At 51.6% G+C, this 27,878-nt stretch overlaps 4 protein-coding genes across 6 annotated transcripts in view; 3 read left to right on the top strand and 1 right to left on the bottom strand.

Moving 5' to 3' along the window:
- Positions 1-6,214, top strand: part of LOC117640663 (gamma-aminobutyric acid type B receptor subunit 2) — a 151,074-nt gene extending 144,860 nt beyond the window's left edge. Inside the window, exons 13-18 of the mRNA XM_034377446.1 lie at positions 39-221; positions 372-477; positions 601-703; positions 2,199-2,328; positions 2,410-3,136; positions 3,234-6,214. Coding sequence (XP_034233337.1) covers positions 39-221; positions 372-477; positions 601-703; positions 2,199-2,328; positions 2,410-3,136; positions 3,234-3,835 — 1,851 coding nt within the window. The 3' untranslated portion in view covers positions 3,836-6,214. The remainder of the gene's footprint in view (positions 1-38; positions 222-371; positions 478-600; positions 704-2,198; positions 2,329-2,409; positions 3,137-3,233) is intronic.
- A 383-nt stretch (positions 6,215-6,597) lies between these two features.
- Positions 6,598-19,956, bottom strand: LOC117640662 (ankyrin repeat domain-containing protein 11). Of its 3 annotated transcripts, XM_034377442.1 has the most exons (18): positions 19,895-19,956; positions 19,064-19,218; positions 18,175-18,263; positions 17,915-18,088; positions 17,692-17,823; positions 17,457-17,576; positions 17,008-17,315; positions 16,778-16,924; positions 16,467-16,682; positions 13,658-13,920; positions 13,025-13,526; positions 12,223-12,940; positions 11,975-12,124; positions 11,674-11,880; positions 11,465-11,590; positions 10,990-11,383; positions 10,647-10,906; positions 6,598-10,534 (listed from the first exon to the last, which is right to left on the bottom strand). In XM_034377442.1, exons 1-18 carry the CDS (start codon positions 19,939-19,941, stop codon positions 7,388-7,390), a joined length of 7,155 nt encoding a protein of 2,384 aa, XP_034233333.1. In that variant the 5' UTR covers positions 19,942-19,956; the 3' UTR covers positions 6,598-7,387. The 3 variants fall into 3 exon arrangements, with proteins under 3 accessions (XP_034233333.1, XP_034233334.1, XP_034233336.1); XM_034377443.1 differs by lacking the exon at positions 19,895-19,956 and having other exon boundaries at positions 19,047-19,196; XM_034377445.1 differs by lacking the exons at positions 19,064-19,218; positions 19,895-19,956 and adding an exon at positions 18,744-18,906.
- Positions 19,957-21,561: 1,605 nt separating this feature from the next.
- On the top strand, positions 21,562-24,437 carry LOC117640664. Its single transcript, XM_034377447.1, has 3 exons — positions 21,562-21,920; positions 22,238-22,532; positions 22,873-24,437. The coding sequence occupies exons 1-3, from the start codon at positions 21,778-21,780 to the stop codon at positions 24,217-24,219; spliced, it is 1,785 nt and encodes a 594-aa protein (XP_034233338.1). The 5' UTR covers positions 21,562-21,777; the 3' UTR covers positions 24,220-24,437.
- A 151-nt stretch (positions 24,438-24,588) lies between these two features.
- On the top strand, positions 24,589-27,875 carry LOC117639871. The gene is made up of 4 exons (XM_034375817.1): positions 24,589-25,283; positions 25,418-25,715; positions 26,334-26,413; positions 26,474-27,875. The coding sequence occupies exons 1-4, from the start codon at positions 25,174-25,176 to the stop codon at positions 27,672-27,674; spliced, it is 1,689 nt and encodes a 562-aa protein (XP_034231708.1). The 5' UTR covers positions 24,589-25,173; the 3' UTR covers positions 27,675-27,875.
- The last annotated feature ends 3 nt before the right edge of the window (positions 27,876-27,878 follow it).

Below are 27,878 nucleotides of genomic sequence, written 5' to 3'. Positions count from 1 at the left end.
ACTGTGGGACGGCCCTTTCACGTGTTTCCCGGTTGCAGCTCGTGGAACTGCGGCGCAACCCGCAGGGCTCCATCGACAAGCGCATGATCCGCGCCACGCTGCGGCCCATGTCCAAGAGGAGGGACTCGACGACCAGCGAGATGGAGGAGCGCATCCGGGAGGCCAAGGCGCTCAACGCCAAGAACAGGAAGCTGCTCCTGGACAGGGAGAGCGAGTACCAGGTGCGCCAACGCCGCCAGACCGCCAGCAGGCCGTCGTCGCTCCGTCACGCTCGCACGCACGGGGCGCCCCGTGGATGTGCGAGAGAGACAAGACGACGGGGCACAGTGGGCCAGAGAACCTCGGTGTGACGGTGTGGCGTCGCGTTGCAGGTGTTGCTGCGGCGGGTGGGCGGCATGGACGGCCAGACCGCGCTGGAGGGGGAGCCCATGGACAGGCTGGCCGTGCCAAAGACGGAGACGCTCATCCGGAGAGAAGGCAAGTGCGAGGACGACGGCGAGCCCTTCCGAAACGGGTCCAACGGGCCCAACGGGACCAACGGGCCTCGAGCCGCGGAGCCCCTTCGGGAGCCCCCGACGCTGACCTCTGGCCGGTTTGCAGGAGTGCTGGGGGCGCCGTCCGCCACGGAGACGACCGACATCAGCTCCATCAACTCGGCCGAGACGGAGTACGTCAGCCTCGGAGCAGAGACGCCCGGCCAGAGGTGCGCCCAGCCATGCCGACCCCGCCAACCCCAACCTCGAGAAACCTTTGAGAAACCTGGAATAACCTGCCCCTTCCACACTGCTAGGGAACACACACAAAAAAAAGACAGGAGGAGAGGGAATGACAGTGCAATGTCCATCTTTAAAAAAAATGAAACACATGCTCAACCAGGGCAGATTGTCCTGCCACCACCGTCATTAAGTGCAACTATTTCGTGTTTCTCAGTTCGTTCACAAGAAATGCAGGCACGCTCCATCCACTCCCTGTCCGCAAGTGTCACCAAAGCAAAGCACAACCTTTTTTTTCTTCAAGTCATATTTTTTTTTAAATGGTGTTCCCCATTTGACCTTCTTGTTACTAACCCTCTAATGTCACTAGGCAGCGTTAGGGCGTTGGCGGCCGGCGGGCCGGACACACTCAGAGCGTCGGGTACCTGTTTATCTGCATGGTAGCCAAGTTGTACAAGTTGCCAGCAAAGACCAGCCCCACGGCCTCGCAGAAGCTGACTAGTTCTTTGTCGCCATAACTATTGTTTATGGGACGCAGCATGAAGCAGTGCCGAGAACGGCACATCTGCGAGTATAGATGTAAAATGCCAAGTACACAGAGCCTTTCTACTTTCTCTCGTCGTACTTCTTGTGTAATGCATGGTACAATACCAAAGTTATTTTTGGTCAGTTTACTTTCTTTTTATCTCATACAATGCTAGTTTCTTTCTTTTTTTTTTTTTGAATATAAAGAATAGTTAGTGACAAAATTTTAATGCTTCAAAAAGTATGCTAATTTTGCAGCTTAATTTAATGGACAGGATAATTTTTGGAGTACCAAGTCGCAGAAGTGGCGAAACGCAATATTTAAGATGTAAAATGAAAATTTAAACTGCTTTGCCTTTACCTTGGCCTTAACTCAAAAAGGGTCCTTCTAGCTCTTCCACACAAAATATGCAGACATTGTAAAAAACTTACTTAGGTAAAAGTTGTAGCTTATGGTCTCTTTATCTCTCATTATAACATACATTGGGCCTTCTAACAACACTCTAGTAGAAGATTGCTTTTCATAGATGAGAACACTTGTGTTGTCATAAATTTCCTAATGGATTTTCTCATGTAAAGTATGTAAACCGATAAAACTGCATGCTTTGCATTAAAGATAAAATTACATATCGTTTACTTGTAAGGAGTTATAGATGAGCTTCATCTGACATGAAAGTAGAACGACTAGAAAATAATCAATTGTGGTAGTGCTTCATCTTGTACTTTAATGATTAGTTTTGTCATTTTATATTCCTAAGACTTTCTCTTTGAAAAACAATTTTTCTTAAATTTAATATTTTACTGCACTTTAATCATGGATTTAATTTTTGGACTTTATCAGTTTTGAAATGAGAATTTGTTGATGATCTTATTTGACCCTTTAATCCATTATTTTTGTTGTGAGTGTATACACTTAACCGCACCTTCCTCGCCGCTTACGTTTGCCATTTCCCCCTGCAGCCGAAAGAGATCGTTGGTCGCTGCGGCCAAGATCGCGGAGGAGGGCCGGCGGGGGTCCGTGGCCGCCGTCCAGGAGCTCAGCCAGAGCAGGCGGGCGTCCCAGCAGGAAGCTGGGCTCTACGTGCGCGAGGTACAAAGAATGCGGACAGATGACTCCCCCTTCTTCTTCTTCTTCTTCTTGAGGGTCTTCACCACGCGTTTGTCCACGCAGGCGAGCCGCGACTCGGAGCCGCAGGAGGACGACGATGACGGCGCGGGCAGGTACCCGCCGTCCTCGCCGGCGTCCTCGGCGGCCGTCAGCGGCGGCGGCGCCCAGCTGTCCAAGGTCGTGTCCTTCAGCGACGTGACGGACACGCCGTACGAGGACGCGGACTACGGCGACGAGGAGGACGAGGACGACGAGGACACGACGCCGCGGCACCGCGCGCACCACCACCGCGGCCACCGGCACTCGGCGGCGGCGGGGTCGTCGCCGGGCAGCGCGGGCAGTGCCGCTGTGCGGCGCCGCAGCTCGGTCAAGAGCTCGAGTGAGAGTGGCAGTGGCGGGCCGTGCGCCAAGCGCAGGACTAGCGTGCCGGCCGCCATGATGCGCACCGTGCCCGGCGTGCCCGGCGAGTCGCACACCCTGGGCCGCCGCAGCCCCAGGAACCCCCAGTTCGTGCACCAGGACGAGCTGTGGCTGTCGCAGCGGCCGGCCAGGGGCGCCTCTCCGAGCGGCGGCGCCACGCCCCCGCAGGGGCAGGGGCAAATGCCTGCCGCGGCCCCCGGGCCCCACGCCAGGGGCGGGTCCCCGCACGCCTCCAGCCCCTACTTGCTCAACGGGGGCGACGAGGAGGACCGCGAGGTGGACCGGCGGCCGTCCCTCAACTACCTCAGCAACAACTCCTCCACGCCCAGCGTGCCCGCCGCGGTGCTGGCGGAGCGCGACCGGGGATACGGTGAGTAGGTTGGCCAGCTCGGCTGGGCTGGGCGTCTAGTCGGCGGCTGGACGTGTCCTGGACGTGTCTCATTGTCCTTTGCCCTTTGCCCTCGCAGACTACGGGTCGGAGAGGGGCTCGGACCGGGGCTCGGAGCGCGGCTCGACGGCCGGCCTCATCCAACGGGCGGCGTCGGAGCGCGGCCGCGACAAGTGCTGCCACCACGGCAGTGGCGGCTCGTCCGGGCCGCACCACCATCACTACCCGTCCTCGCAGCCCAACCACCATCACCACCATCATCACCACGGCCACCACCATCACCACCACTCCCGGGGCCGCTCCTCGACGGGCGGCTCGGCGGAGGACACGACGGTGAGCACGGCCGTGGAGCGGCAGGCGTGCGTGCGGCACGCGTACCGGCCCGCCTTGCAGCAGCAGTCCTCCCTCGCACACGTGCAGAGCACGCCCGACGTGGCTCGGCCCTACGGCCACCACCACCACCACCATCACCACCACCGCGACCACCATCGCGACCACCGCGATGCCGTGGGCGGCGGCATGAACTCGGCTGTGTCGGAGGGTGAACTCCTGGACCTGGCCATCCTGCCCATTTTCCAGAAGCTGCTTACCGAGAGGCACAAGTCGCGGTCGGGCTACGGCGCCTCCATCGCCAGCTGTCCCAACATCTCCATCAAGTGCGACATCGTCGAGTACTTGTGACGAGCAGTGCGCCACGCTCCGCCTTGCACCGCCTTGGACCCCCTTGGACCCACGGCACCAGTGCGCCGTTGTACTCTATGTCAATTTGTGTTGTTGTTTTTTTTTCGGGGTTTTATCTAAATAATTCTCTCTGAGTGGGATTGTGGTGAGTAGGTGGTGTGGTTGTGTGTATGTGTGCGTGTGTGTCTGTGTCTGTCTGTCTACCTGTGTCTGTCTGTCTGCTTGTCTGTTGGCTGTTGGTGTGGTGTGAACTAAAGGGAAACCCCACGAGAACTCGTCACTCCATGACCGCCCTCACCCTTCCCATGCTCTCTGACTACTTTCTGTCTGTCTCTAATTGTTATTATTGTTATTTGTTGTTGTTTATTGTTGTAATGAACATGGTCTTGGTAAAACTGCGTCTTGTGTCAAGTGTTTGACAACACTGTCACATTAATTGTTAGGTCCTCAGTTCCCTTCTATTTTTAATTTTTGTTGACTCTTTGTATGCGATTGCTACTGATTTTAATCTTTTCTAGCCCCAGGAAAGAAAGTAAAAGTTTACTCTGATACAGTTGAAATGTTCCTTTTAAGTCTGATAAACCCTCCGAACTGTGCGACAAAGTTTCGCTATGCTAAAAGTGTCCCCTTGTTTCACAGAGAACAGAAAGACTTGCTTGGACCGATAAACTTACTACGACTCTATTCAAAATCTGTTAATATTGACTCACTACATCATTGTTTGGAATTGGGTGCAATGTTTGAGAGAAAGCAATGTGCAATTTAATATTCCATTCAGCTACTATTTCAAAGCTTGATTTTTCCTTTCGGACAGTATTTGGCTTTGCCTTTGGAATATTGAACAACTGGTGCCCAAATTCATCTCTCAATGTAGTGCCTCATTCGAAAATATCACATCATTATGAAAATAAAGTTTATTTCCGTTAGAAAATTCTTTTTAAATTTGTTTTACAGTTGCAGGTTTGATATTAAAAACCTGTTACGAAGCATAATCAAAGTCCCTTGAGAAGCACAACGCATATGCTTCTTCTGTGCCAACAGTATAAAATTTGCCAGCCATCTAATTATTTCTTAATGAAAAGAAAATAAATATTCAAAACAGTTCCCAAACATCCTAGTAAGCTACTTCAAGGAAAAGCATGATTGTAGTTATGTCTAGAATTTTTGGAAACAAATTGTTTGTTATTAAAGGATGTATTCAGGTCTTGCATCAGAAATGGAATATAGGGATATAAAAATTTATTGTGTTCTCAACAATGTGGGCTAGAAGTTAGTCCAAATTGGAATGGCTGTTAACTTAGTTGCTGGAACCAAAATTTGTAGTACTAAACAGTCATTTACTTTGTCATAGATCCCAGAGAGAGCACACTTTTAGAATGAGTGTACCAGTTGGTAGCCAGCAGTTACCGCCCTCTATGCCTCAATGGTTAAAAATAAATAGTGTTCTTTTTCAGAGGATCGTGAGAGCTTCAGTACAATTCTTTAAGAGAGCACCATTGGAAAACAGCACTTATTTTTCTCTGTGCTTTCTTTGAAGGGAATGGACATTGGGGACAAGTTGTGTTGATTCTTAAATTTTAGGCATAGGTTTCAAGACTGTTAAAGGGGGGTGGGTTAGCAACAAAAATCCTGGCACTTGCAATAATGCAATTTGAAAAATAAAATAAAAACGAGTCAAACCTTTTGTGTTCCTCTATACTGTATTTTGCTTTTCTCCGTCAAACTTCAAGTTCCAGTTTTCAAATGGGTACCTCCATTCACTAGTTTGTCTACGTGGAGCAGAGGGAGACTAGTCTGGGATGGAAGTATTGAAACGCATAAAAGGACTTTTGCAATAGAAAGACACACAGGGAAGTTAATTAACTACCGTTGAATTCACATTGGGAGCTGAGTCTTTTCCTGTTGTCTTTTTTTTGCGGACCTATTGATAAAGATGTTCCCGGTAACGTGATGGTGCAAGCATAAATTTAAGTCAGATGCTTTGAGGGACTCCGAGAAGAAATGTTGCATAGCTGGTTGTTTGTCTTCATTTCTTGTAATCCATCAATTTTCTGTAATTGTCTTGCTCATTTTGTTACTGCATGTCTCCAGTAATGTACTGTGTCTAAATAAATTGTTTTATACTTAGCCTTCTCTACTAAGATGATGATGGATCTAACTGCTCAGTAAATGAATCAATTGTGAGGCCTGTTTCTCAATGTGAGAGATGTTTTATTACTCTTAGTAATGTTAGACTGTACATACATGGATGAAAGTTGTTGTTACAGATAGTTGTTTATGGATAGTTGGACGAATCGGAATCAGGAGTGAGATGGGTTGTACACTGTTGTCATCTGTATGCCCTTCCATGATAATACAATATGAGAGTGAATTGTTCAATTCCTGCATTTATTTACCACTCTAATACCAGAAGCATATGACAGGCAGGGCCGTCGACGCGTCGATCCAGTTTTTCACCAGAAAAAAACGTTTCAGTCCTAAATAGCCTTCAAAATAGTGTCAGTAGTCTTGAGGGAGTGCTCCAGCACAACATACTCGAATTTGGGCCATTTTAAATTTTTTGCCCAAAACGTGACCAAGATCACATTCTTGACTTCTGGTACTGTTCTTTTGTAGTTACAAAATGACTGTCATTGTGGGGTAACCTATCCAACCAGGCCCACCCGAGAGAACATTCGGGCAGAGTATTTTATTTTTGTGAGAATTTTCAGTTTCTAGGGCGTTTGAGTTTGAAAATGGTAGAGAAAGAATTAAATCATAAAGTTGGGCAGTGAAAAATTTATTCATTCCCTTAAGGACATTTGCAGTGAATAACATTCTTATTAACTTCTGATTTCATCTTATACAAGGTACTCAATAAAATTCTATAAATTCACATATACATTGAATCTAATAGGTGGTCTTGAAGATTTTCATTTATACATATCACTTGTTAACATTTTACAACAGAATAAGATAAAGGAACACATTAAAATTTGCAAGATTCTCGCTGATTAAGAAACAAGAAACAATATCAACATAAAGATATAGACCATTTTAATAATCAGATTAATACAACACAGCAATGAAGCTTTTTCGGCCAGATGAAGGTGCAAAGGAAAACAAGAATCTGAGGTTCAATCTGCCAATATTCAGTACACTCACACCCTTGCTCTTCTTTGCACCCACCTCCTCCGAAAGCAGCCTCACACAAAAAGAAAAAATCTAAACGGTTTTAAAAAAAGGTTGTCAATTAAAAATAAAGTCTTTAAAAACAACAGTATACATATATACAAATCGCTAAAAACTGTACAACATAACATACAGTACATTCTTACACTTTTGTTTCCTTAAGAAGAAAATTAAAAACAACATTAAAATTCTCACCTACTACAAACAACAGGATGACTAACTATCTGCCCTTACATGGGCACATGCACACAAAGAGAACAAGAGCGACAGAGAGCAGACAAATGACTACGAACACTTTTCTGGTCAGTGAGGAAACTACCACCATCCACCGAAGCAACACTTGCATACGCTGTGCGTCCTTAGTTCCTACGAAATGAGAAATCACAGCCACGGCGACCGCTGCACCGAGTCGTACGGCGGGCGCAGTCCCAGCGCAGCGGGGTGGTAGCCGGGCGGGTACAGGCCCTGCACTCCGTGCAGCAGGTACTGTTGGTAGGCGGCGGGGTCCATGAGTGCCTGCGCCAGGCCGTGGGGGTACGCCGAGGCGGCGGCCCTCTGCGCCTGATGCGCCTGGTGAGCCTGGTGGGCTTGGTGGGCCTGGTGCGGCTGGTGGCTCAGGAACAAGCTGGCCGCGGAGGGCACCGTCACCTCGCCGCCATCAGCCGCCACGGCCGCGGCCGCGCGATGGCCGTAGTAAGCAGCGGCGGCAGGGTTCGAGCGCATGGACTCCTCGAGGTAGGACGAGTACGAGTCGGGCAGCCCGACGGCCAGCCCCGACGACGGCCCGAAGTTGAAGGCGCTCCCCGGCAGCACGCCGGGCACCTTGGGCACGTCCACCTGGCTGTGGCCGTGCGCCGCGGGGTGCCCCGGGTGGCCCTTGAGGGCGTAGTGCTGGAAGGCCGTGCTCCCTGCCGACGACGAGGGGGGCGCCTCGGAGGCCGCCGCTGCCGCAGCTGCTGCGGCCGCCGCGGCCGCGGCTTCGCTCGCCTTGGCTGCCTTCTTGGCCTGCTGCTTGGGCGTGGTGACAACGGGGGGCGGCGTCGAGGACGCAGCTGCTGCCGCCGCGGCCGCCGCCGCCATCTGGCCCTTGGTGGGGTACACGGGCGCTGCGGGGGCGGCGGGCTGCATGGGGCTGTCCGAGGACCGGAACGCCGAGCCAGGCCGGTTGAACAGCGGGTTGGCGTTGGCCGCCGACGCGTAGAACGACGAGTGCCTGCCGTAGTCCATCATGTGCGACAGGTGCTGGTGCAGCGAGGACGTGCCCGTCGTCACGGGCGTGAAGGGGCTGCGGCCGCTGCGCGGCGCCTCGTTGACGGGCGTGAAGGGACTGCCCACGGCGCCCCCGGGCGAGAACGGGCTCCGCGGCATGGAGGAGGCCAGCGCGGGGACTGGCGCCGGCACCGCCGGGCTGGAGGACGCCGTCGTCGTGGTGGCCGCGGGGGCGGGCGCCGCCGCAGGGGTCGGCGCCACGATGGTGGACGGCGCGGGGAAGCTGGGCAGGCTGGCCGACGTCGCGGCGTACGAGGCGGTGTCCGCCGCGTAGTGGCGCTTCTTGACCGGGAAGGACGAGACTGGCGTGCGGCTTCTGGGTGTTTGTTGCTGCTGCTGTTGCTGGGCCAGTGCCTGCTGCTGTTGATGTTGCTGCTGCTGTTGCTGGGCCAAGTATTGCTGTTGTTGTTGGGCGAGAAGATGGTGTTGTAGCTGCTGCTCCTGCTGAATTTGACGCTGCTGCTGCAAGTAAAGTTGTTGTTGCTGCTGTTGTTGTTGGTGCTGCTGCTTTTCCTGCTGCAACTTCTGCATCATGAGTTGTTGCTGCTGCTGCTGTTTTTCCTGCTGAAGTTTCTGCATCATCAACTGTTGCTGCTGCTGTTGTTGCTGCTGGAGAAGTTGCTGCTCTTTCTGCTGCTGAAGAAGCTGCTGTTCCTTTTGTTGCTGGAGAAGCTGCTGCTCCTTTTGTTGCTGAAGGAGTTGCTGCTCCTTTTGTTGTTGCAGGAGCTGCTGTTCCTTCTGCTGCTGGAGAAGCTGCTGTTCCTTCTCTTGCTGTTGCTTGATGAGCGTCTGCTGCAGCAAGTGCTTGTGGTGCAGCTGGTGGGGGTAGACTGGCGCTGCAGTGGCGTGGGGGGCGGCGTGCGCTGCGTGAGGGGCCCCATGGGGTGTTCCGTGAGGGGCTCCATGGGTGGCCCCGTGGGGCGTCGGCCTGTAAGGCCCTGGCTGAGGCGCAGCGCCCATGCCGGCGACGCCAGCCCTGTTGGCCAGATAGGGGTCCTGGTACTGCTGGGCCGCGGCCGCGGGCGCGAACACTCGCGACTGGTCCTGCTGAAGGTGATGCTGGTGGTGGTGGTAGGGATGCTGCTGCGGGTAGGCCTGGGCGTGCGCCGACTCCTTGGGCGACCCCATGGCCATGTGGGCCGAGTGCGCGGGCGATCCCATGGCGTGCGAGGACTGCGACGGCGACCCCACGGCAGGGGACCGCGACGGCGACCTCGTGTCGATCTGCAGCCTTTGGTCCACGGGGGACCGCGAGTCCATGGGCGAGCCGACGTGCAAGGGCGAGCCGGCGTGGGAGCCTCCGTGCATGGGGGACCGCGAGTCGATGTGCAGGCGCGGCTCGTGCGGCGAGGAGCCGGCGTGCATGGGCGAGCGCGAGTCCACCGGTGACCTGGAGTCCATGGGCGAGCCGGCGTGCATGGGCGACCGCGTGTCTATCTGCAGCCGCGGCTCGTGCGGCGAGGAGCCAGCGTGCAGCGGGGAGCGAGAGTCCGACGAGGACGCCATGCGGTGCTCGGCCGGCGACTGCGAGTGCATGGGCGAGCTCACGTGCATGGGCGAACGTACGTGGCCGTCCATGGGCGAGCCGACGTGCACGTGCCCGTCGAGGGGCGAGCGCGCGTCGATGTGCAGCCGGGGCGACTCGGCTTCCATGGGTGAGCCGGCGTGGACGGGCGAGCGGGTGTCGATGTGCAGCCGGGAGTCCAGGGGCGAGCGCGCGTGCGCGTCCACGGGGGACTCGGCGTGCATGGGCGACCGGCCCTCCACGGCCGCCGTGTGCGGGGACTGGGAGTGCAGGTCGATCTGCAGGTGCGACGGCGACTTGGCGTCCAGGTGCGCCGTGGACGGCGAGCCCGCAGCGGCGGGAGAGTGGGGCTGCATGTGCTGGGGGTGCTGGTGGCCGTGCTGAGGGGGGTGCTGATGTGCGTGTTGCAAGTGATGTTGATGGGGGTGCTGCTGAAGGTGCGGGTGGGCGTGGCCGTGCTGCTGGTGGTGATGTTGATGGTGATGGTGGTCGGACGGCGCCGGCGAGGACGCTGCGTCCGAGGGGGTGTAGGGTGCCGGCGAGTACGGCGGGTACAGCGGCGGCTGGTAGCCGACGTTGGCCTGGTTGGGCTGGTGGGTTGGTGGGGTGAGGTGCGGGTTGTGGTGGCGGTTGGCGTGGGGGTGCGGGTATCCGCGGCCCTCCGCGCCCTCCACTGTGTCCGGGCCCTCCCGGGGGCTGCTGCTGCTCTTGTCGGGGCTCTTGTACGTCGTGTCCTGCGGACGGAAACCCACTTCAATCAGACTTCACTTCCACAAAATGAGCTGCAACGATTTAACTCCTGGTTAAACTCGAGTGAACAATAATACACTACACATTGCTACAGACCTGGTAAAAGCCAACTCTGATGGTGCTCTCCACATTGGCAGGGTAGGACGGCACGGCTCTGTGCCCTTCGGGCGAGCGGTGCAGGGGCGACGGGAATGGGGCGGGATAGCTGGGCGAGCAGCCGTCATTTTGTTCTTGGCTGAAAGAAGATTTCTCAGACACACTGCTGCCGGTGCTCAGCTTCCGTTGTCGTTTGCCTGGCGTCATGGGGACTTCCTCCATGTCGTCTCGGCGGTATGGCGTGTCACTTCCTAGACTGTCTGTTTTGACAAAGATTCCAAGGGATTAATAAATGCGGGAGAAACCAATAACGATAACGTGTTAATCCTTTTTGATTGCTTACCTTGAGCTGGAGATGCTACAGCTCTGGAATTAATGTCCAGGGTTGCTGACAGTTCAGGTTTCCTTCTTACTGCGGATGCAGGAGTCGATTTGGGGGCCCCAAATGCCTTGAACCATGCACTCAAGTTGGGAGTAGGATTCGGCTTTTGTTTTGGTTTCAACACACTCTCTTCTTCATCCTCCTGCTCTTTTGCTTTCTTTAACTCCTCTTCCTCTTCTTCTGCCCTTCTTCTCCTTTCACGTTCACGCTCTTCCTCCTCCTTTCTCACTCTCTCCTCAGCTTCTTCTTTTTCCCTTCTCAAAGTAGCTTCAAGAAGAGCCTTTTTCTGTGCAGCTAGGTATGCTTTGTCCTTGTCATCATCATTTTCCTGATCATTCGGAGAGGAGCCACCATCCTGAAAATAAATAATAATAAATTAAGATGATAACCAAAAAATGTCGTTGTCTTCTTAACAGTTATCTGGTCATCAGACTACCTTTGGAGTAGATTCGGCAGAATTGTCACTAAAATTGTGCCTCTTGACTAGTCCAACTCCGACTCCAAAGCCACTGGTGAGGACGGTACCAAGACTCAATTTGGGTGCTGTCAGCTTGTTCCATTCCTGCAGACAAACAAAATAATGCAATTATTGACAAACCACTGACTTCTATTATACACAAAACTTTCTGTAGATTTCTTACTTACCGTTGCTGCTTTACTCTCCTTTGATGATGCTGTCTCAGCTTGAATGCTGGTCATAAGATTGCCCTTACTCTTTCCCGGTTGTAATCGCTCGGTGGTACGGCGCTTGGGCGCAGAAGCTGCTGCATTTGCTGCATCCTTGGCTGAATCTTTAGCGGAAGAGCTGGATTTGTTTGATGAACTTGGTGCCTTCCGTTTTACATTCCCATCCTGCAAATATAAATCATGACCAATAATGTACAGTTGGTAGCGGAAAAAGAAGCTAGCTTGACACACAACACACTCAGCAATAAAAATAAATTACCTTCTCCTTGTCATCCTTTATATTACTTGTAAGAATGGATTGGTTGGATTTTTGGCTATCCTGATCATCAACCAAGAATTGAGAGGGTGAGCTGCTAGCAGAGGAGAATTCTGAACAGCGAGGAGCATCATCAAGCCACATATTGATATCCTGAGGATTTGAAATAATACACAAAAGTAACCAAATTAGAAAAGTGTGTGCACTTAACCCATAACAAATGTTTCAAAAAAGTTATACACAGCTCATACCTTTAGAGTTTCTTCCGTGGCAATAGACAATGCTTGGTGAATAGCTGGGTTCTTCAAAACGCCAGCTCCCTTTTTGGGTTGAGGGGGGAAAGGATTCTTAGGGCCGAACTTATCATCACTACGGTCTAACTCTTGACGCTCCTTATGTTTTCTCATAAACTCCTCATTGCGACTCATCTCTCTTTCCAGAGCCGTGAATGGATCTGTATCAAGGACTTTGATATCATGGTGAATGCCTTCTTTTTCTTCAAACCATGCATCTTCTTCTTCTTGACTCATTCTTTTGGAACGCTTGTCAATTTTGTCTGGTTTCTTTTGTTGGTTTTTCTCTCGCTTCCATTCCTGTAGACCTTGTTTCAAACCTTCCCAACCAGCATCATCCAGATTCCAATCAAATATATCTTTCTTGTCTTCTTCTTTATCAGGGTCATCAACATCAACTACTCCAACTAACTCTGACCAAGCTCGGTCTCTCCTTTGCTGTTCTTCTTTAGTCAAGGGCTCAGACTTGACCTTTGAACTTTCTTTGCCATCTCGTTGACGTTCACTCCGTATTACACCTCGCTTTTCAGAAGACTTTTCTGCAGCTTTTTCAGACAGTTTGTCAGTGTCTTTGGCTTCAACATCACTTTTCCTCTTCTTGTGTATGGCTGACTTATGGAGGCTGTCTTTGCTGCGCTTATTTTGCCTCTGACTGGAAGTACTGCTGTCTCTACTCCTATTTAATAAAAAGAAAAATATATAATAATAAAAGCAGGGAGTTAAAATGGTGAAACAGAACACAAGTAACTTAAGAGCATACCTTTGATCTGAGAATTCTTCATCCTTCCACTCTTGGTCCATTTCCTGATTACTGTCATGCAGACTACCAAGTCTGTCGTCATCATTTTTCATTCTACGTAACCTTTCCTGGTCAGAAATACGGGCAAAAATTTGACTTTTTTTGTGATTTACTTTAGATTTAAGATCTTTGCTTTGGTCCCAATCAGAATCTTTTCGGTTAGCGTGTGAACTGATGTCATGATCATCTTCCTCTTCATCGTACATCTTTTTATGTTTATCAGGTTCCTTTTTTCTTTCCTTACTCCTTTGTTGGCTTGGGTCCCTACTACTGTCACTTTGACTACTGTGATGACTTTGGTGACTATGTCTTCGATGATGACGATGTCTATGTTTCTTCCTAGGCTGTTCACCAGGAGGTAATCCCACAGACACTTCCTCATCAGAGGAGAATCCACTACCAACATAGCGGTCCATGCATTTTTCAAATCTTTCTAGTAAGTTCATTGCCATTTCAGTGTATTCTGAAAGAAGAATTTTCAAGTTTTTAACATTTTTAATTGCTTAGGAGGGAAAGTGGGAAAAACAACTTAAGATTGAAGCAAAGTTAAACTATAAAATAAGAAAACTATAGAAAAGTGCCAAGAAAACTTACCACTTCCATCACCATTGTAAATTCTACAGTTATCAATGATTCGCATGAAGTCAGCTCGGAAATGTGACACTGTTGAGTACGATCCATCATCAAGCTTGTCACCCATTCTATTCAGATCCATTGGCTTTCTTATCACACTATAGTATCGGGGAGCGTAGTCTTCTGACACTTCATCCAGAAAGGGCCAAGCATCTTCATGGTTCTTTAGCTGTTCCAGAACTTTGAATAAGCCAGTTTTCATGTCGTCCTTAGATGCCCTGAAACTGATCAAACAGAAGATGACAATTAGCACGTTAAAGAATTGACATTAACTTTAAGTAGTGGTTGTTGTTTCAAGCTCATCAGATTAAAATTCAAAAGGTGGAGTCACAGATGCATCAAATTAGTTCATAGTGTACACATCTACTTTCGTCGGATGTGCATCATGGTTCCCATAGAAAATGTTTTGTTCTGAGCATGAGTTACTTAAGATTTCAACAGTGACCTTACAATAAATTGTTTTGAATGGACATCATATTTACATTCAGAAAATAGAGGCAAGGCAAATTCACATAACACACTTCAGTACTTCCATATACCAGGCAAGACAAATTAAGGACCCAAAAAGCCCATTGTTACCAATATCGTTATGAAAAGGAACAAAGCACACAGTTGACACTGTGTATGAGTCTGCAGTGTTATGAAAGGTGACATCTGGATTGAAAAAGGATAAAGTAAAATAAAATGATATTGAAGACAATGTTTACTCCGAATTCTATAAAGTTTACACTAATAAGTTACCTACACATGCAAGTACGGAAAGTGACAAAAAATGAGGCATACAAACAGAAAAAGATGTCAAAAAAATTATAGCAGCAACGAAAGAAAAAACTAATCTAGTAAAACATAAATAGTTCACAATAAATAAGAAAAAGTTGACCTAATTTAAGAAGGCATATCAAAAAGTTGGTTGATCTATCGATTTAGACTGTTCAGGGCTCAAAGCCTTCCAAGAAGTGAACTAAAATGATCACATATACTAAATGTGTACTTCAACTTTCCAACATCATACCAACTGTGCTCAGGTACTTCGGTTCAGAGAAATAACTTTGTTGAATTAGTGAAAATTAATTAGGAATTCAACATTTTAAGTACAATATTTTTAAAAATCCATCATTGGATTATTTGACACTTAATACTAAAACCACAACCATCTAAAGACCTAAAACTTAAGGCTATTGAAAACCTGCAAAGTTGATACTCTTTATGACCTTACTGGACAACTTTCATGGTTTTACACATGAGGTCACATTTCAAAGAACAGGAGGTACGCACACAATGGGAGGAAGAAAGTTCATAGCTCATTCCTAAGATCATTATAAGCCAGGTATGCACAAGAGAAGATAAATATGCTAGCTTTTCAGTTATAAATTAGTTAGTATGTAGAAAACATAGTCTAAAATAAACAAAAAGAGACAAGTAATAAAGTAAGTTACTTAACAATGGTCTAGCATTTTAAAGCAAGAACTTAAAAAGTACATATGTGAAGAAATGTTAGCCAAGTTAAATGCTGACACATCAATAGCTACACCACAAACAAAGAGTGTGTGTTCTGTGTCCACCTGAAATAGAACTGTCCCACTAAAGAGAGGTGCATAGTGAACTAAAACCAGTGTCCCAAATCTTCTTGTGATGTGATGCTGTCTTCTGTAAAGCGGTTAGTCTTTGTAGAACATGGTCATAAATCCTGAGAATCTCCAAAAGCAACTGAAATCTTCGAGACTGTCCAAACAAAAAATAAGCTTCCAAGCTGTGCAGCGCCCTTGCCGGTAGTTAATGATACCGGTACGGCGGCAATAATGGAACTCGGAACTTTCCCTCTGTCTCGCCAGGACTGGGAACAGAAATAAAAGGAGGGAAAAATAGATTTTAGAATTCATTTGGTTTTACTAAAGGCAGTAAAAGATGTTGAGAAATGATTATTATTATTTTTGTGAAAGACTAAACATTTAGTTGAATGAGAGAAAAGGACTGCACAGCATAAAATTTCATATCTCTTGGTGGGAGAAAAAGTGCCCCATGATGAAAATCCTGGCTCAATACTTGATTTTCAAAACTATCTTGATAAGATGAATTGATATGGTGATGTTCCAGATGCCATCTTCGTGCTCTTCACGTCGAACTTGAAATAGTAGGTGCTTAGTCTTATCCAACCAGTCATTCAGTGCAAATCATCAAAAAATAAAATTCAAAATAATTGGAAATGAATTTAGTAACACAGAGCTACATAAATAATTGCATAAAACAATATTGTAAGTTTGTGAAATATTATTTGTTGGTTGATTGGAGAACTGTGAAAATTTAGGCAGCATTTTGAGAAAGAAATACAGGAAAACCCAATGCAAATAATAGTGTTTCTGTGAACAATGACCCACACTCCATAAGAGAGAAAAAAATCTGCAACAATGATTCCACCTTATTTGTGATTAATGTACATCGTATGATAAGTTACACAACCTGTTGATAAAAAAAACACTTGATGTTTGTTTTTCAGAGCACAGAGAAAAATGAGAGATAAGCATAACCATGCAAATAATTAAAATAGCTGTTTTTTTCTTCTTTAAGATGCAAAATGTTTGTTAGATAGGGAGAAAAGAAGAGTAAGTCACAAAAACTGTAGAAACAGATATTAAAGAGCAAAGTGCAACATTCCTTGATAGAAGTGCAATGAGAACACTAAACACTCCAGGGCTATGAAATGTCAAAAGAATCTGAACAAGAACTTACTAGAACCAGAGTACTGGAAGATCAAACACAAAGATATACTCACACTTGAGAGCTTCTCATTTTTTGTCTTGATGACGTGATGTGAATTTTTCCAGTAGCAGAAGAAAGAGAGTTGTTTGTTTGACGTCCTGAAGGCTTAGACTCAGTGGACTCTTCCTCAGACCCTGATCTGCTTGAACAGCTTCGAGAGCTAGTGCGGGTGGAGCCCTGATATGTCCGGCCAGATAACCTCTCCTTAAGGATTTCCTCCTCCATTTGACTGCAAAACACAAGAGGAAAAGGTTGTGAAGTGTCAATGCAAGAGTTGCGTAATGAACGAACGTTTAAACAGCAATAAAAGTAAACAGTCCTCACATTTGCCTTCTTTCACGCTCTTCAGCTTCCTTCACTTTCCTTTCTTCCTCTTCTTTAGCTAGAACCCGTGCAGTCTCCTCCTTTTCTTTGGCAAGTTTTTCAATTCGAGACGACTGGCGCCTTGGCATAAATTCTTGCATACGTTTTCTAAAATCAACAAGAGCAAAATTTAGTATGAAAGCATGGATATTTATAATGATGGGCAGTTATGGGAGGTATAGAAACTATACCTTTGCAGCCGTTCTTTTTCAAGAAACAATCGTGGAATTTCAGGCAAGAAATCCTCTGCTAACACACGATAAAGAGCTTTTTCCCCTTTTGTAGTTGAACCTTTCAGTTGTGCAGCCAGTTTCTCCCAATCTTCTTCAGTGTAACAAATTACTTGCCAGGTGCCAGACCCAGGTTCTGGAGTGTCATCGTTGTCCGATTCGTCTTCGGTGGCTTCAGCTCCACCTTTTTTGTCCTTTCCCGTAGGCCTACCACGTTTTTTCTTTACTTTCTCTTGCTTTAGCTTACGCCCCTTAACCTTGCCTCGGTTCTAAAAAAAATAAGAAACACACAAGAATATTTGAATTAATATTAAAATCAAACTTGTCAGGAAAACATTCAATGCCACAGAAAGCTTGAGAACATGAGGAGAGATAGTGTAAATAAAGTAGTGAATGAAAATAACACTGACCTTGTTCACTGTTTTGGGCAAATCTTCCCTGTACAAGCGGGTCCCATAAAAGTAATAGTAGGCAGAGGAATTGGCATCATGGCCCAGGGGATCGACTCGTAAACTGTCAGACTCCAAATTCTACACACAACATGCAGAAAAGTAAGGATTAGGGAAACAAGAAACAAACAAGATGATAAAAACAATGATGAACACTTATAGAAAGGATTGTGGACCAAACATATTGATATATTACCTTCAGGACATCTTGCACATCATCAGCATCCAATCTGAAGTCACAGAGTGTGTGTATTATCTGTACTTTCTTTCTCAATGGGAGAAACTGAAAGTCAATGTCTGTGTTGAAAGGGTTCTCACGCAATTGCTCCTGAAAATGAAAATATGTAACACATTAGCAAAAGTGAAGAAAGTAAGGCTCATGGCATTTAAAGTCAGATAACCTTGAATTTTTGTACAACCTGACACTTCTGTCTAAGGAAGCGACGCAAGAACATTTGATAATTGAAAGGAGATATATCAGTGTTGTTGGGCGAGTGGCCCAGGCATCCAGCAAGCAGGCGTACAATCAGGTCCTGCAGCAGGCAGCTGCCCGTGTCATCCGCACCATCGGTTAAAAGTGCTTCTTCAAGATCCTGAGTCACAAAATGAAGAAAGGGCAATCACCACACCACTCACTTATTCAAAAAAATGCAAATGGCATAAGATAGAAATACGATACCTCTATGTCAAAGTCTAACAAATTAAATGCGGCTCGGAAAAGGGAACAAAAGTGCGCAATGCTTGGCACTTCCCACCAGGACTGCACATCTGAAAAACAGAACAGAAGCAGAGCATTTGAGTCAAAAGGGGGATAGATCAATGATGAAAGAACTTCAAAAACCTATGGGTAGCACAGAAAGAACGAGTGAGTGGGATCAGGAACAAACAAACTACAAAATTAGAAATAGGAAGGTTGAAGGTGACTGATCTCAAATAGAAGCAAATAAGGAACATGAAGCAGAGGTTAACTTAGGTTATGATATTTGTTTTCAAGGCTCATTCATTACTTAAGTCTATTATACCAAATGTGGAAATTGGGAAGTGGTCCCAAGTAACAAGGAAACGATTAAAGATATGGTTTTGGAGGAAAACAAACGAAACAATTCACGAATACACCTTGCCCGCCAAATTAGGCTTGAGTTTGGAGAACCTTTCTCAAAAGAACACGGTGGTCTCAAAGACCCAAACAAAACGTTCGGGGTAGGTGTAGAGGCTACAGAATACGACGTTTTCTCATTTTTCCCTTACCATCCATTTTGAAACGTTTAGTTAAAAGATCTGAATTATGTTTGTCTACTGAAAAGATCTACATTGAGCAAAAAAATAACAACAACACTGTACTCCATCTTGCTTGTTATAGGTTTGAACTAGATCCAACCGGAAATCTTTCTCCCAGCCCACAGCACACCATTTTGGGCAGAGATTGCGTCGGAAACTTATTTCGTTGGCAGATTACCATGGCAATTCCACGCGTGGCTGGAGTAAAATACAGCAGCCGACCTGAGGTTGACCTGATTTCTCACTAAACTTATCCTATTCAATGCTTCATGCCTTCATTATGCACCGACCGGAGATTGATGAGCCGCATGAAAACATCCAGGTGGCCGTGTTCAGTATGGCGCTAAATTCAAAAAGAAGCGTGGCGCCTTCGAGTGTGGAGACCTTCAGCGAGGGGTATTCCCATCCAACTGGAATTGGTCTCGTCAGAAGCTGCATCTCTGTTCTTACAAAAAAAAAAAAGAAAAAAGAAAAAAGGCGCTGCCAACATTGGAGCATTGGTAGCATCCATCCAAAACAGGAAAAAACAGTATCCTGACAAGCAATTATGTTCAATATGAGCGTAAAATATAAAACGAAATAACCATTGCAATCACTTGAAAAAGCAAATAAAGAAAATAAAATAGTCACCTGTTTAGTGTTTACAAAATCCCTACGCGAATGCCGCTCTCCCCTCCCTTTGCCTAGCTTCACCCCCTCCCCTCCCCTCTCCCCCAACACACACTGACAGACACCCAGTGTTTACTTCCGACAGAGTTGTGTCGTGTGCCTGTATGACAAACTGACAAATCGCGCAAATTGATTCGACAAATTGAATGTGCGGTGTTGACAAAGCGCCATGGGGTACGGATAATCTTTTTATTGCATTTTTCTGTGACTGTTTTGACGTGTTTTGACTGGAACGATCTGCTTCGATCGAGATGTACCGGCCCATGTGGCGCGGGGTTAAATCAAAACAAAACTGTTCCTCTAGTTGCACTCTTCGTTTTTCTTTGTATTATGGACGTAAATTTTAATGTGTTTGCGCAGGTTCATGTTGTCACATTTGCTCCCCGTTGCCTTTGAGGCTTTGAGTGGGACTCGCTTGCCGGGTATTCAGGTTACAATCTGCCCATGTTTACCTTTTTGTTGTTTCGCTGGGGGCTTCGTTTCGTTTTACAGCGTCCATGGACCCTGCGTGTGCTCGGCGCGTTCCTTCAAGCCGTGCGGACTGTTCTGACTTGCTGACGGTGCTGAAAGCCGAGTGCGCTCACTCCGAGCCAGCTGACTGATTCCGAGAGTCGTTTACGTCGCTCTGTCTCTCTCGCACGCGTGGCGCGTCCCGCATAGGTGCGAGCGAGACAGAGCGACGAGAACGACCCGGACTGCCGCTCACCGTTTCCTTTCTCTACAGTTCGCCGTGGAGCTTGCCGCCGTGGTTGTCGTGGGGCGGCCGAGCCGGCGGCGCTGACGGTGACGTCGTGGACCTGCCCGGGGGCTGCGCCAGTGCTCCCGGCACACTGTGCACCGCGACCTTCCACTCCAGGGACTCTGGCGGGGTTTCCGATCCGCCGCTCGTGGAATTTCCCGTTGATTGCGAGGCTCCTCACCGCGGACGACGACAAGTCCTTCGTGACGTGGTGGACAACTGCTGCGCGCGGCGCCCCGTCGACACACTCGACGATTGCAGCGTCGGCGACGTGCCGGAGGAGCCGGTGGAGGACCTGAGGGCGCTCCTGGAGCTGCGGAGGAAGGAGATGGGGGACCTGCTCGACCTGATCCCACCGCCCCCGCCGTCCGTGCTGGCCACGACGCCGGCCCCCTTCCGGCCGCCGCCCCCGCCGCCCCCGGCCCGCACCAGGACGACATGCAAGAGGCTCTTCGCGGCCCGCGCTGCCCGCGCTCCACGGTCGAAGGTAGGGCACTCGTAAGGGACCGTCCATTTATTAGGTTTGGCTGTTCAGGTGGTTTCTGACATACCTCCCCCTCCCCACCCTTGTTACGCCCCTTACGCCCAGTGGCGACTCGGTGAGTGCAGACGAGACGAGGTGTCCAGAGGCGGATCCAGTAAAGGGCCGGAGGGAAGCGAAGGCGCTTTCCACACATACACCCTCCCTCAAAAAATACTTACATATTGCATTTGCCACCTGCGTATTATTCTATCTCTCTCGCACTGATGGGTCGTTCCGCAGAAGTGTGTGTGTGTGGGGGGGGGATGCGCAGAGAGCTCTGTCCTTCTCGCACTCTCGGCGACACAATTTTTGGGAAGAGTCGTTCTTTTATCTGCCTTTCGGCGACTTTGGCCGGCATCTGGCATCGGTCACGCATCGCCCATGTGCGGGAGTCCCTTTGTTTCGTCCCTACACTACGAGTGCCGACAAGTCGACAACCTTTGGGGGTGGGGGTGTCCAGCCGGAGTCCCGGGGGGAGGGGGGGCGAAGGGGCAACAGGGCAATTCCGGCCAGGGAGCGATACAGCCGAACTATTCCGAGGATCGGTTTGTCGCTCTGTCTCTCTCGCACCCCTACGGAGAGCACCATAAGTGCGAGTGAGAGAGAGAGCGAAAACGAATCTCCTGAATCGCTCGGCAGGTGTAGAGGCCTCTCTGGAGGCCTCTAGGCAGGTGCACTGCCCGCGCGCAAGACTGCTGCACTAGCGAAAGTCCACCCCTTCCGTCGCGCGCCCTAGTCCTTGTCTAGCCAGCCCTAGCCAGCCCTAGTCGCGGCGCTGCGTCGCCGCGCCGCCCGACCGTGCCGTTGCGTTGCACTCGGCCGCTGCCTCGTCGCACCGCCTGGCCTGCAGCTGCAGCCAACCAACAGTGTGACTGGCAACGCCAACGCCACAACACGAAGAGTCCAGTGTCCATAGTCCAGTCCAGTCAGTCCGCCCCGAGCGCCCGTCCGTCGCTGACGTGCTCTCGTCCTGCTCGTCCCGAATTTTGGTGGCGTCCGCGAGCCGCGTCAGTGCCCGCCGTGTGTGTGATTGTGTGACGACTTCCCGTGGCCTTCGAAAGGGCATTATCAACATGTACGTCCCGCCCCCGCACCGGCGGCGTCGCCTCCTACCGCTGCCCGTCAATCGCGGTCCTGGAGGTCCTGGAGGTCCTCTTGGGGCACGCCAGCCGCTGGTGCTGCTCACGAACAGGCCGTGCCTGCCACGGCGGCCAAGGTATGCGACATCGCGCAGGGCGGCTGCAGACAGACTGATTCCGACAGTCTTCTTCATCGCTCTGTCTCTCTCGCACCTATGCGGGACGCCGCATGTGTGCGAGAGAGAGAGTGAGCGACGAAATCGACTCTCGGAATCAGTCTGCTGTTGGCTGGCTGATGACGGACAGTGTGCTTTCCTCGCTTTGCCTTATTTGCATTCGGGGCGTCGAGTGCGAGTGAGACAGCGTAGGAACGTTGTTCTGAATCAGTTTGTTGGAGCCAACGCGCCGCGGTCGTCGCTCGTCGTCACCTCCTTTTTATCGGGTTTGGTTCCAGTGTGTCGCACGGCAAGCGGCGGGGGTGGGGGTTTCCCAGAAAGGACAAGAAGGGGCGCAGAAAGAACAAGAGGGGCCGCGCCTCGGAGACCCCGAAACGCCAACCTGAACCTGAGTCCGATCGCCCCCCAGCCATGCACGCCCAAGCAAACGCGGGCGCTGCTCTCCCCCCTGTCGAGACGGTCGAGACACCTCAAGCTCAAGTTGTTGCACCCCTTGCTGATGAACCCGCCCCACCACCCCCCGCTGCCTTTGCTCCCCTGCCTGAATCTTGCGATGCCGGCGGGCCAGAGCCAGTAAGTTGAACCGAAAATGTGTTAGTGTTTGTGTGTGTGTGTGCGGTCCGCTAAGTCTCAATGACACGCCGTAGCATTGTTGACTGGAAACGCGAGCGGAAGGGTGTGCAGCGCAGCGCAACAAGACGAGCCTGACTCGGCGCCCGAGAGATAGGCAACCTTGTCGATTGTTGGCTCAATTTTGGCCCGAGTCAGCATGTGGCTTCGCTACTGCTTGGCACTGCAGCTGCGGAACGGGAAAGCGGATGCAATCCATGTGTGTAATGACTCGTCATTCGCACCAAGCGCGAACGGCCTTGTTGGTATTTGTTTTTATGGTGAATTCCTGATATTGTTGCAGGTGGGTGCCGGCGGGCGGGTACCGTCCAACCTGAAGGCGGTCGACATCGGCGTGGCAGTCACGGCCCCCGCCAGCGCGGCCGTGCAGCCCTCGACGTCGACGCCGCTGCCGCGGTCGTCGCCGGCCGAAGCGGCCGAGGCGACGTGGCCACCAAGCGCCCCGGCTGGCCGTCCGGTCAAGAAAGGAGTCCGACGATGCGGCGTGGAGGGCGCCGCGGGGGCGGCCTGCTCCAGCACGGGCCTGCTGTCCACGGCCTTGTCCACGGCCGCCGCGCTGCCCACCGCGTCCGCGGCCGAGTCGGTGTTCCACTTCGAGGCGACGGCCGAGTCCAACGCCGCGGTGGCCACGGCCAGCACGGCCGACGCCGCCGCCCCCGCCGCTCCGAACCCCAAGAAGCGCGCCGCCACCGACGACGCGGAGGTCGTGGACTCGACCACCTCGCCGATCGCCTCGCCGATCGCCAGCCCCGGCGGCGTCCTCGTGCTTCCGGACGCAAAGCGCGCGCGGTGCGACGTGATCGACCTGGACCTGGACAAGGTCGTGCACCTGCTCGTCGGCAGTGGCGCCCGCCTCATCTACCGGACCAGGGCCAGGGAGCTGGTGGAACAGGCGGACTGGACGGTGCTGCCGCGGGTGCCGAAGCACGCCACCACCAACCCGCTGCAGTACGTGCCGCTGGACCGCGTTCACCACCACGAGGAGTTCCACCGCGTCGAAAGGGACTTCGACTACTCCTGTCGCGGCCAGGGCTTCCAGGTGACTCGCGTCTGCAGGGTGGAGAACGACTGGCTGCTGTACGAGTTCCAGGAGCGCGTGTGGCAACTCGAGCAGCAGTGCGGCGACGTGGCGGTGCTGCGCGTCTACCACGGCACGCCCAGGGCCAACGTGCACTCCATCGCCATGGGCAACCTGGACCGACGCTACGCGGGGCGCGGGACGAACCACGCGTGGTGGGGCAAGGGGGTCAATTTCTCCCCCATTTCTTATTACGCGTCGCACTACGGCGACCAGGGCACGTTCCGGTCCATGATGGTGTTCGATGTGGTGGTGGGCAGGGCTTGCAGTGTGCTCAGCCCGCCCGAGGCGCCCTTGCTTCCCAAACACAACCCCGGCAGGCCTGGGCAGAGGTATGACACTAATTTGAAGTTGGATCCGGGGCCGCAGGTGGTGTGTAAATTTGGTGACCACCAATTTTACCCTGCCTATATCATAGACTACACTGCGCCGCCGAAGGGCCACCGCTGGCACGGTCAATACTGGGAGCAGGAACAAGAATACTGTCCTTGGTGGTTGTTCCAGAATTTTGACTTGTTTAATCGTAATTGGATGGGGAGCTTTCCGTGTTAAAACTTGGGTAACAGTTTCCTCCGGTTTATTCAGTGTCCGCTCCCTTAGTTTTAATTTCATAACCCTGCCTTGTGTATTTGCTTTCTTTTGTCTTCGTACTGTTGACGGACACTTACTGCATGTAATGCGCCAGAAGTCTTTGAATGTTATGTATAATGTCTGTGTTTACATAATTAACAATATTATTGAATTAATTAAAATCTTGTTTTGATTTCGTACATTTGTGATTTTGTGTTGCTCCTCTCAGTCCTGCACAGCTCATGCTTTAAAATCAAATGTACGTAGGGTCAATCAATGTATTATTGTAAGATTAAGAGAGGGGGTGGGGGTGGGGGGTGCTGTCACGTGACTCACATCAGCCTTGCTCTCGTTCCAAAGTGCATCTTCGCGGGGGCGCCTTTCGTTGCTTGTATGTGCAGGTGTTGCTGGGATATTGGCATTGGCATTCCCTGTGGCATTCCCTACCCCCTCCACAGCGTCCGCGCGCCGTCGCAGCTGTTGGAACTGTTGCGCGTTGTGTGCCGGCCGCCGCTCCACCACCCTGGCCGGCCGCACTGTTGCCGAGCGAGCCCAGAGCTTCGGCCTGCCCGCGCTAGGCTCTGCCCCAAATACAAAATAGCTAAACAGCTCCGTTCGGCAACACTGCTCCAGTCCTCTTTCTCCCTGTCCTTCCTTCCTTGTTTGCTGCAATTGTAGGTTCGCTTTCCGCTGCTTTTCGTCCCGTCAGCACTGTGCCGCGTCGTGTCCCCCTTCCACCCAGACCTTCCCCCCTGTCCCCCCTCCCCTCCAGGCAAGTCGGAGTCAGAGTCAGTCAGAGTCCCTCCCCTCCCCCACCCAGTCCCCCAGTCCGGCTCGAGCACCCGTCTGCGGCGGTCGCCTCGCGTTGAGTTCTCCGGCCGTGTGCTGTTCCGAGTCTACCTGTCGGTGCGAAGTGACATTCGAAAGGGCATCATCATGAAGAGCGCGGCGTCCGTCGCGCCCCCGCAGCCCTGCCACTTCATGAAGACCGCCAGCCCAGCGGGGGGCCAGGGTGCCCAGGGGCGCGCCGGCCGCTGGCCAACCAGGTCGGCGCCACGCCTGTTTGGTACATCATCGAAAGGTATGCGCTCGAGCGTCGCCCACCTGAGCTTACGTTGACTGGTGCCCACCGGGCTTGAGGGTCTTTGCGACTAATGACTAATGTAGGGTGTTTTTCCAGCAAGGGCAGTAGGAAGAAAGCCGCTAGGAAGGCCAAAGCACTGCAACTCGCTGGCCAGTGCGCCGTAGCGCCCCCTGCCGACGTTCACCAAGTCACCGTGCAACCCCCTGTCCAGGCGCCCAGTAGGAAGAAGGCACAGAAGAAAGCCGCCAGGAAGGCCAAGGCCAAGGCCCGCCGACTGCAGCGCGCTGCCAAGGCTGGCCAGCGCGCTGCAGCACCCCCTGCCGACGTTCACCATGTCACCGTGCAACCCCCTGTCCAGACGCCTGCACCCGAACCTCGCGGCAGCAGCGTGACGGTAAGTCTTTTTGAAGATGTGATGCAGTCTCGGTGCTTTACGCAATCGCCCTGTGGGGTCGACGGGGCAAAGGGTGTGAGAGATGCTGGACGACACCAGGTGGATTCGCTCGCAGCTTTGCAGTGCGTTGATTACTGTATGTGCGCTGCAGCTGCAGCCTTAGAATCCCCTCCCCCTCGTTCTATGCAACAAATGTGTCTGCGCCGATATTATCTCGCGGGGTTCATTGCCTCGCCAAGACAGGGCGGCGCTTCGCTGGCTCTGGCCTGATTACAGTATACACTGTACATCGGTTGTCAAAGGCTCCGACCGGAGTAGCACACAGAACGGCGGCCGCGGCCACTCACAGCCTGGCGTGGTACGGCACTCCATGGCATGGCACCTTCTGGCCTGTTCTGGCCGGGTGCGGGGATGGCATGGACCACGTATGGGACTATCGAAGCACGGAAGGGCTTGGTGACCGGCGCGGTTTTATAGTATTTAAATCGACGCGAGCCCGGCGGCCAGATCACGCTCGAATTCTCTGTCATTTGGAGGGGGATTTTAGAGCGAGACGGGAAGGAAAAGAGAAATTTTGGGTCACGTGTTTATGGTGACTATACTACCTGATTGTTGCAGGTGGATGCCGGCGGCCTCGGAGCGGTCGACATCGGCGTGGCAGTCACGGCCCCCGCCAGCGCGGTCGTGCAGCCCTCGACGTCGACGCCGCCGCCGCGGTCGTCGCCGGCCGAAGCGGCCGAGGCGACGTGGCCACCAAGCGCCCCAGCTGGCCGTCCGGTCAAGAAAGGAGTCCGACGATGCGGCGTGGAGGGCGCCGCGGGGGCGGCCTGCTCCAGCACGGGCCTGCTGTCCACGGCCTTGTCCACGGCCGCCGCGCTGCCCACCGCGTCCGCGGCCGGGTCGGTGTTCCACTTCGAGGCGACGGCCGAGTCCAACGCCGCGGTGGCCACGGCCAGCACGGCCGACGCTGCCGCCCCCGCCGCCCCGAACCCCAAGAAGCGCGCCGCCGACGACGACGCGGAGGTCGTGGACTCGACCACCTCACCGCTCACCTCGCCGATCGCCAGCGCTGTCGTCAACGCCGTCGCCAGCCCCGCCGGCGGTGTCCCCGTGCCTCCGGACGCGAAGCGCGCGCGGTGCGACGTGGTCGACTTGGACCTGGACAAGGTCATCGAGCTGCTCGAAGGCAGTGGCGCCCGGCTGGTCTACCGGACCGGCAGGGCCAGGGAGCCGTTGGAACAGGCAGACTGGACGGTGCTGCCGCCGACCCCGGAGGACGCCGTCGGCAACCCTCTGCGCTACGAGCCGCTGGACCACGGCAGCTCCGAGTACCAACGCCTTCAGGCGGACTTCGAGTCCAGATGTCTTGGGAAGGGCTTCCAGGTGACTCGCGTCTGCAAGGTGGTGAACGACTGGCTGCTGTACGAGTTCCAAGAGCGCGTGCGGCGCCTGGAGGAGCAGTGCGGTGACGTGGCGGTGCTGCGCGTCTACCACGGCACGCCCAGGGCCAACGTGCACTCCATCGCCATGGGCAACCTGGACCGACGCTACGCCGGCCGCGCCACGAACCACGCGTGGTGGGGCAAGGGGGTTAATTTCTCCCCCATTTCGTACTACGCGTCGCACTACGGCGACCAGGGCACGTTCCGGTCCATGATTGTGTCTGATGTGGTGGTGGGCAGGGCGTGCAGTGTGCGCGGCCCTGCGCAGGCGCCACCGCTCCCCGGTCTGCCGGTGCAGCGGTATGATACAAATATAAAATTGCCACAGCCCCAGGTTATTTGCAAGTTTCTGGACCATCAATTCTACCCCACTTATATTATAGACTATACGGTGCCGCCGAGGGGTCACCGTAGTTGCCCGGAAGTAGAAGTAGAGTGGTGCCCGTGGTGGTACACTGGAAATTATGACGTGTCTTCCGGGCTATGGCTGGGGGGTTTTGGGGGCATTGAATTTTGAGACATGGTTTACTGCGTTGTTATAATTTTATACCACCTGTCCTCCGTTTTTTTTTCTTGTGTTTTGTATGTTTATTTTAATTGATTTTTATATACTTATGTCATTCTTGTTTTGATGCACTATGGACTATATGACTGTCATTGATTTATGCGGTGTGGCAAATGTCACCAAATGATACATATGAACTATTTATGTGTGGAATAT

This window comes from Thrips palmi, unplaced genomic scaffold, assembly GCF_012932325.1.
Source record: "Thrips palmi isolate BJ-2018 unplaced genomic scaffold, TpBJ-2018v1 HiC_scaffold_12, whole genome shotgun sequence".
NCBI classification, from domain to species: Eukaryota; Metazoa; Arthropoda; class Insecta; order Thysanoptera; family Thripidae; genus Thrips; species Thrips palmi.
The sequence above is the reverse complement of the archived record's forward strand: the minus strand, read 5'-3'. Positions and strand labels throughout refer to the sequence as shown.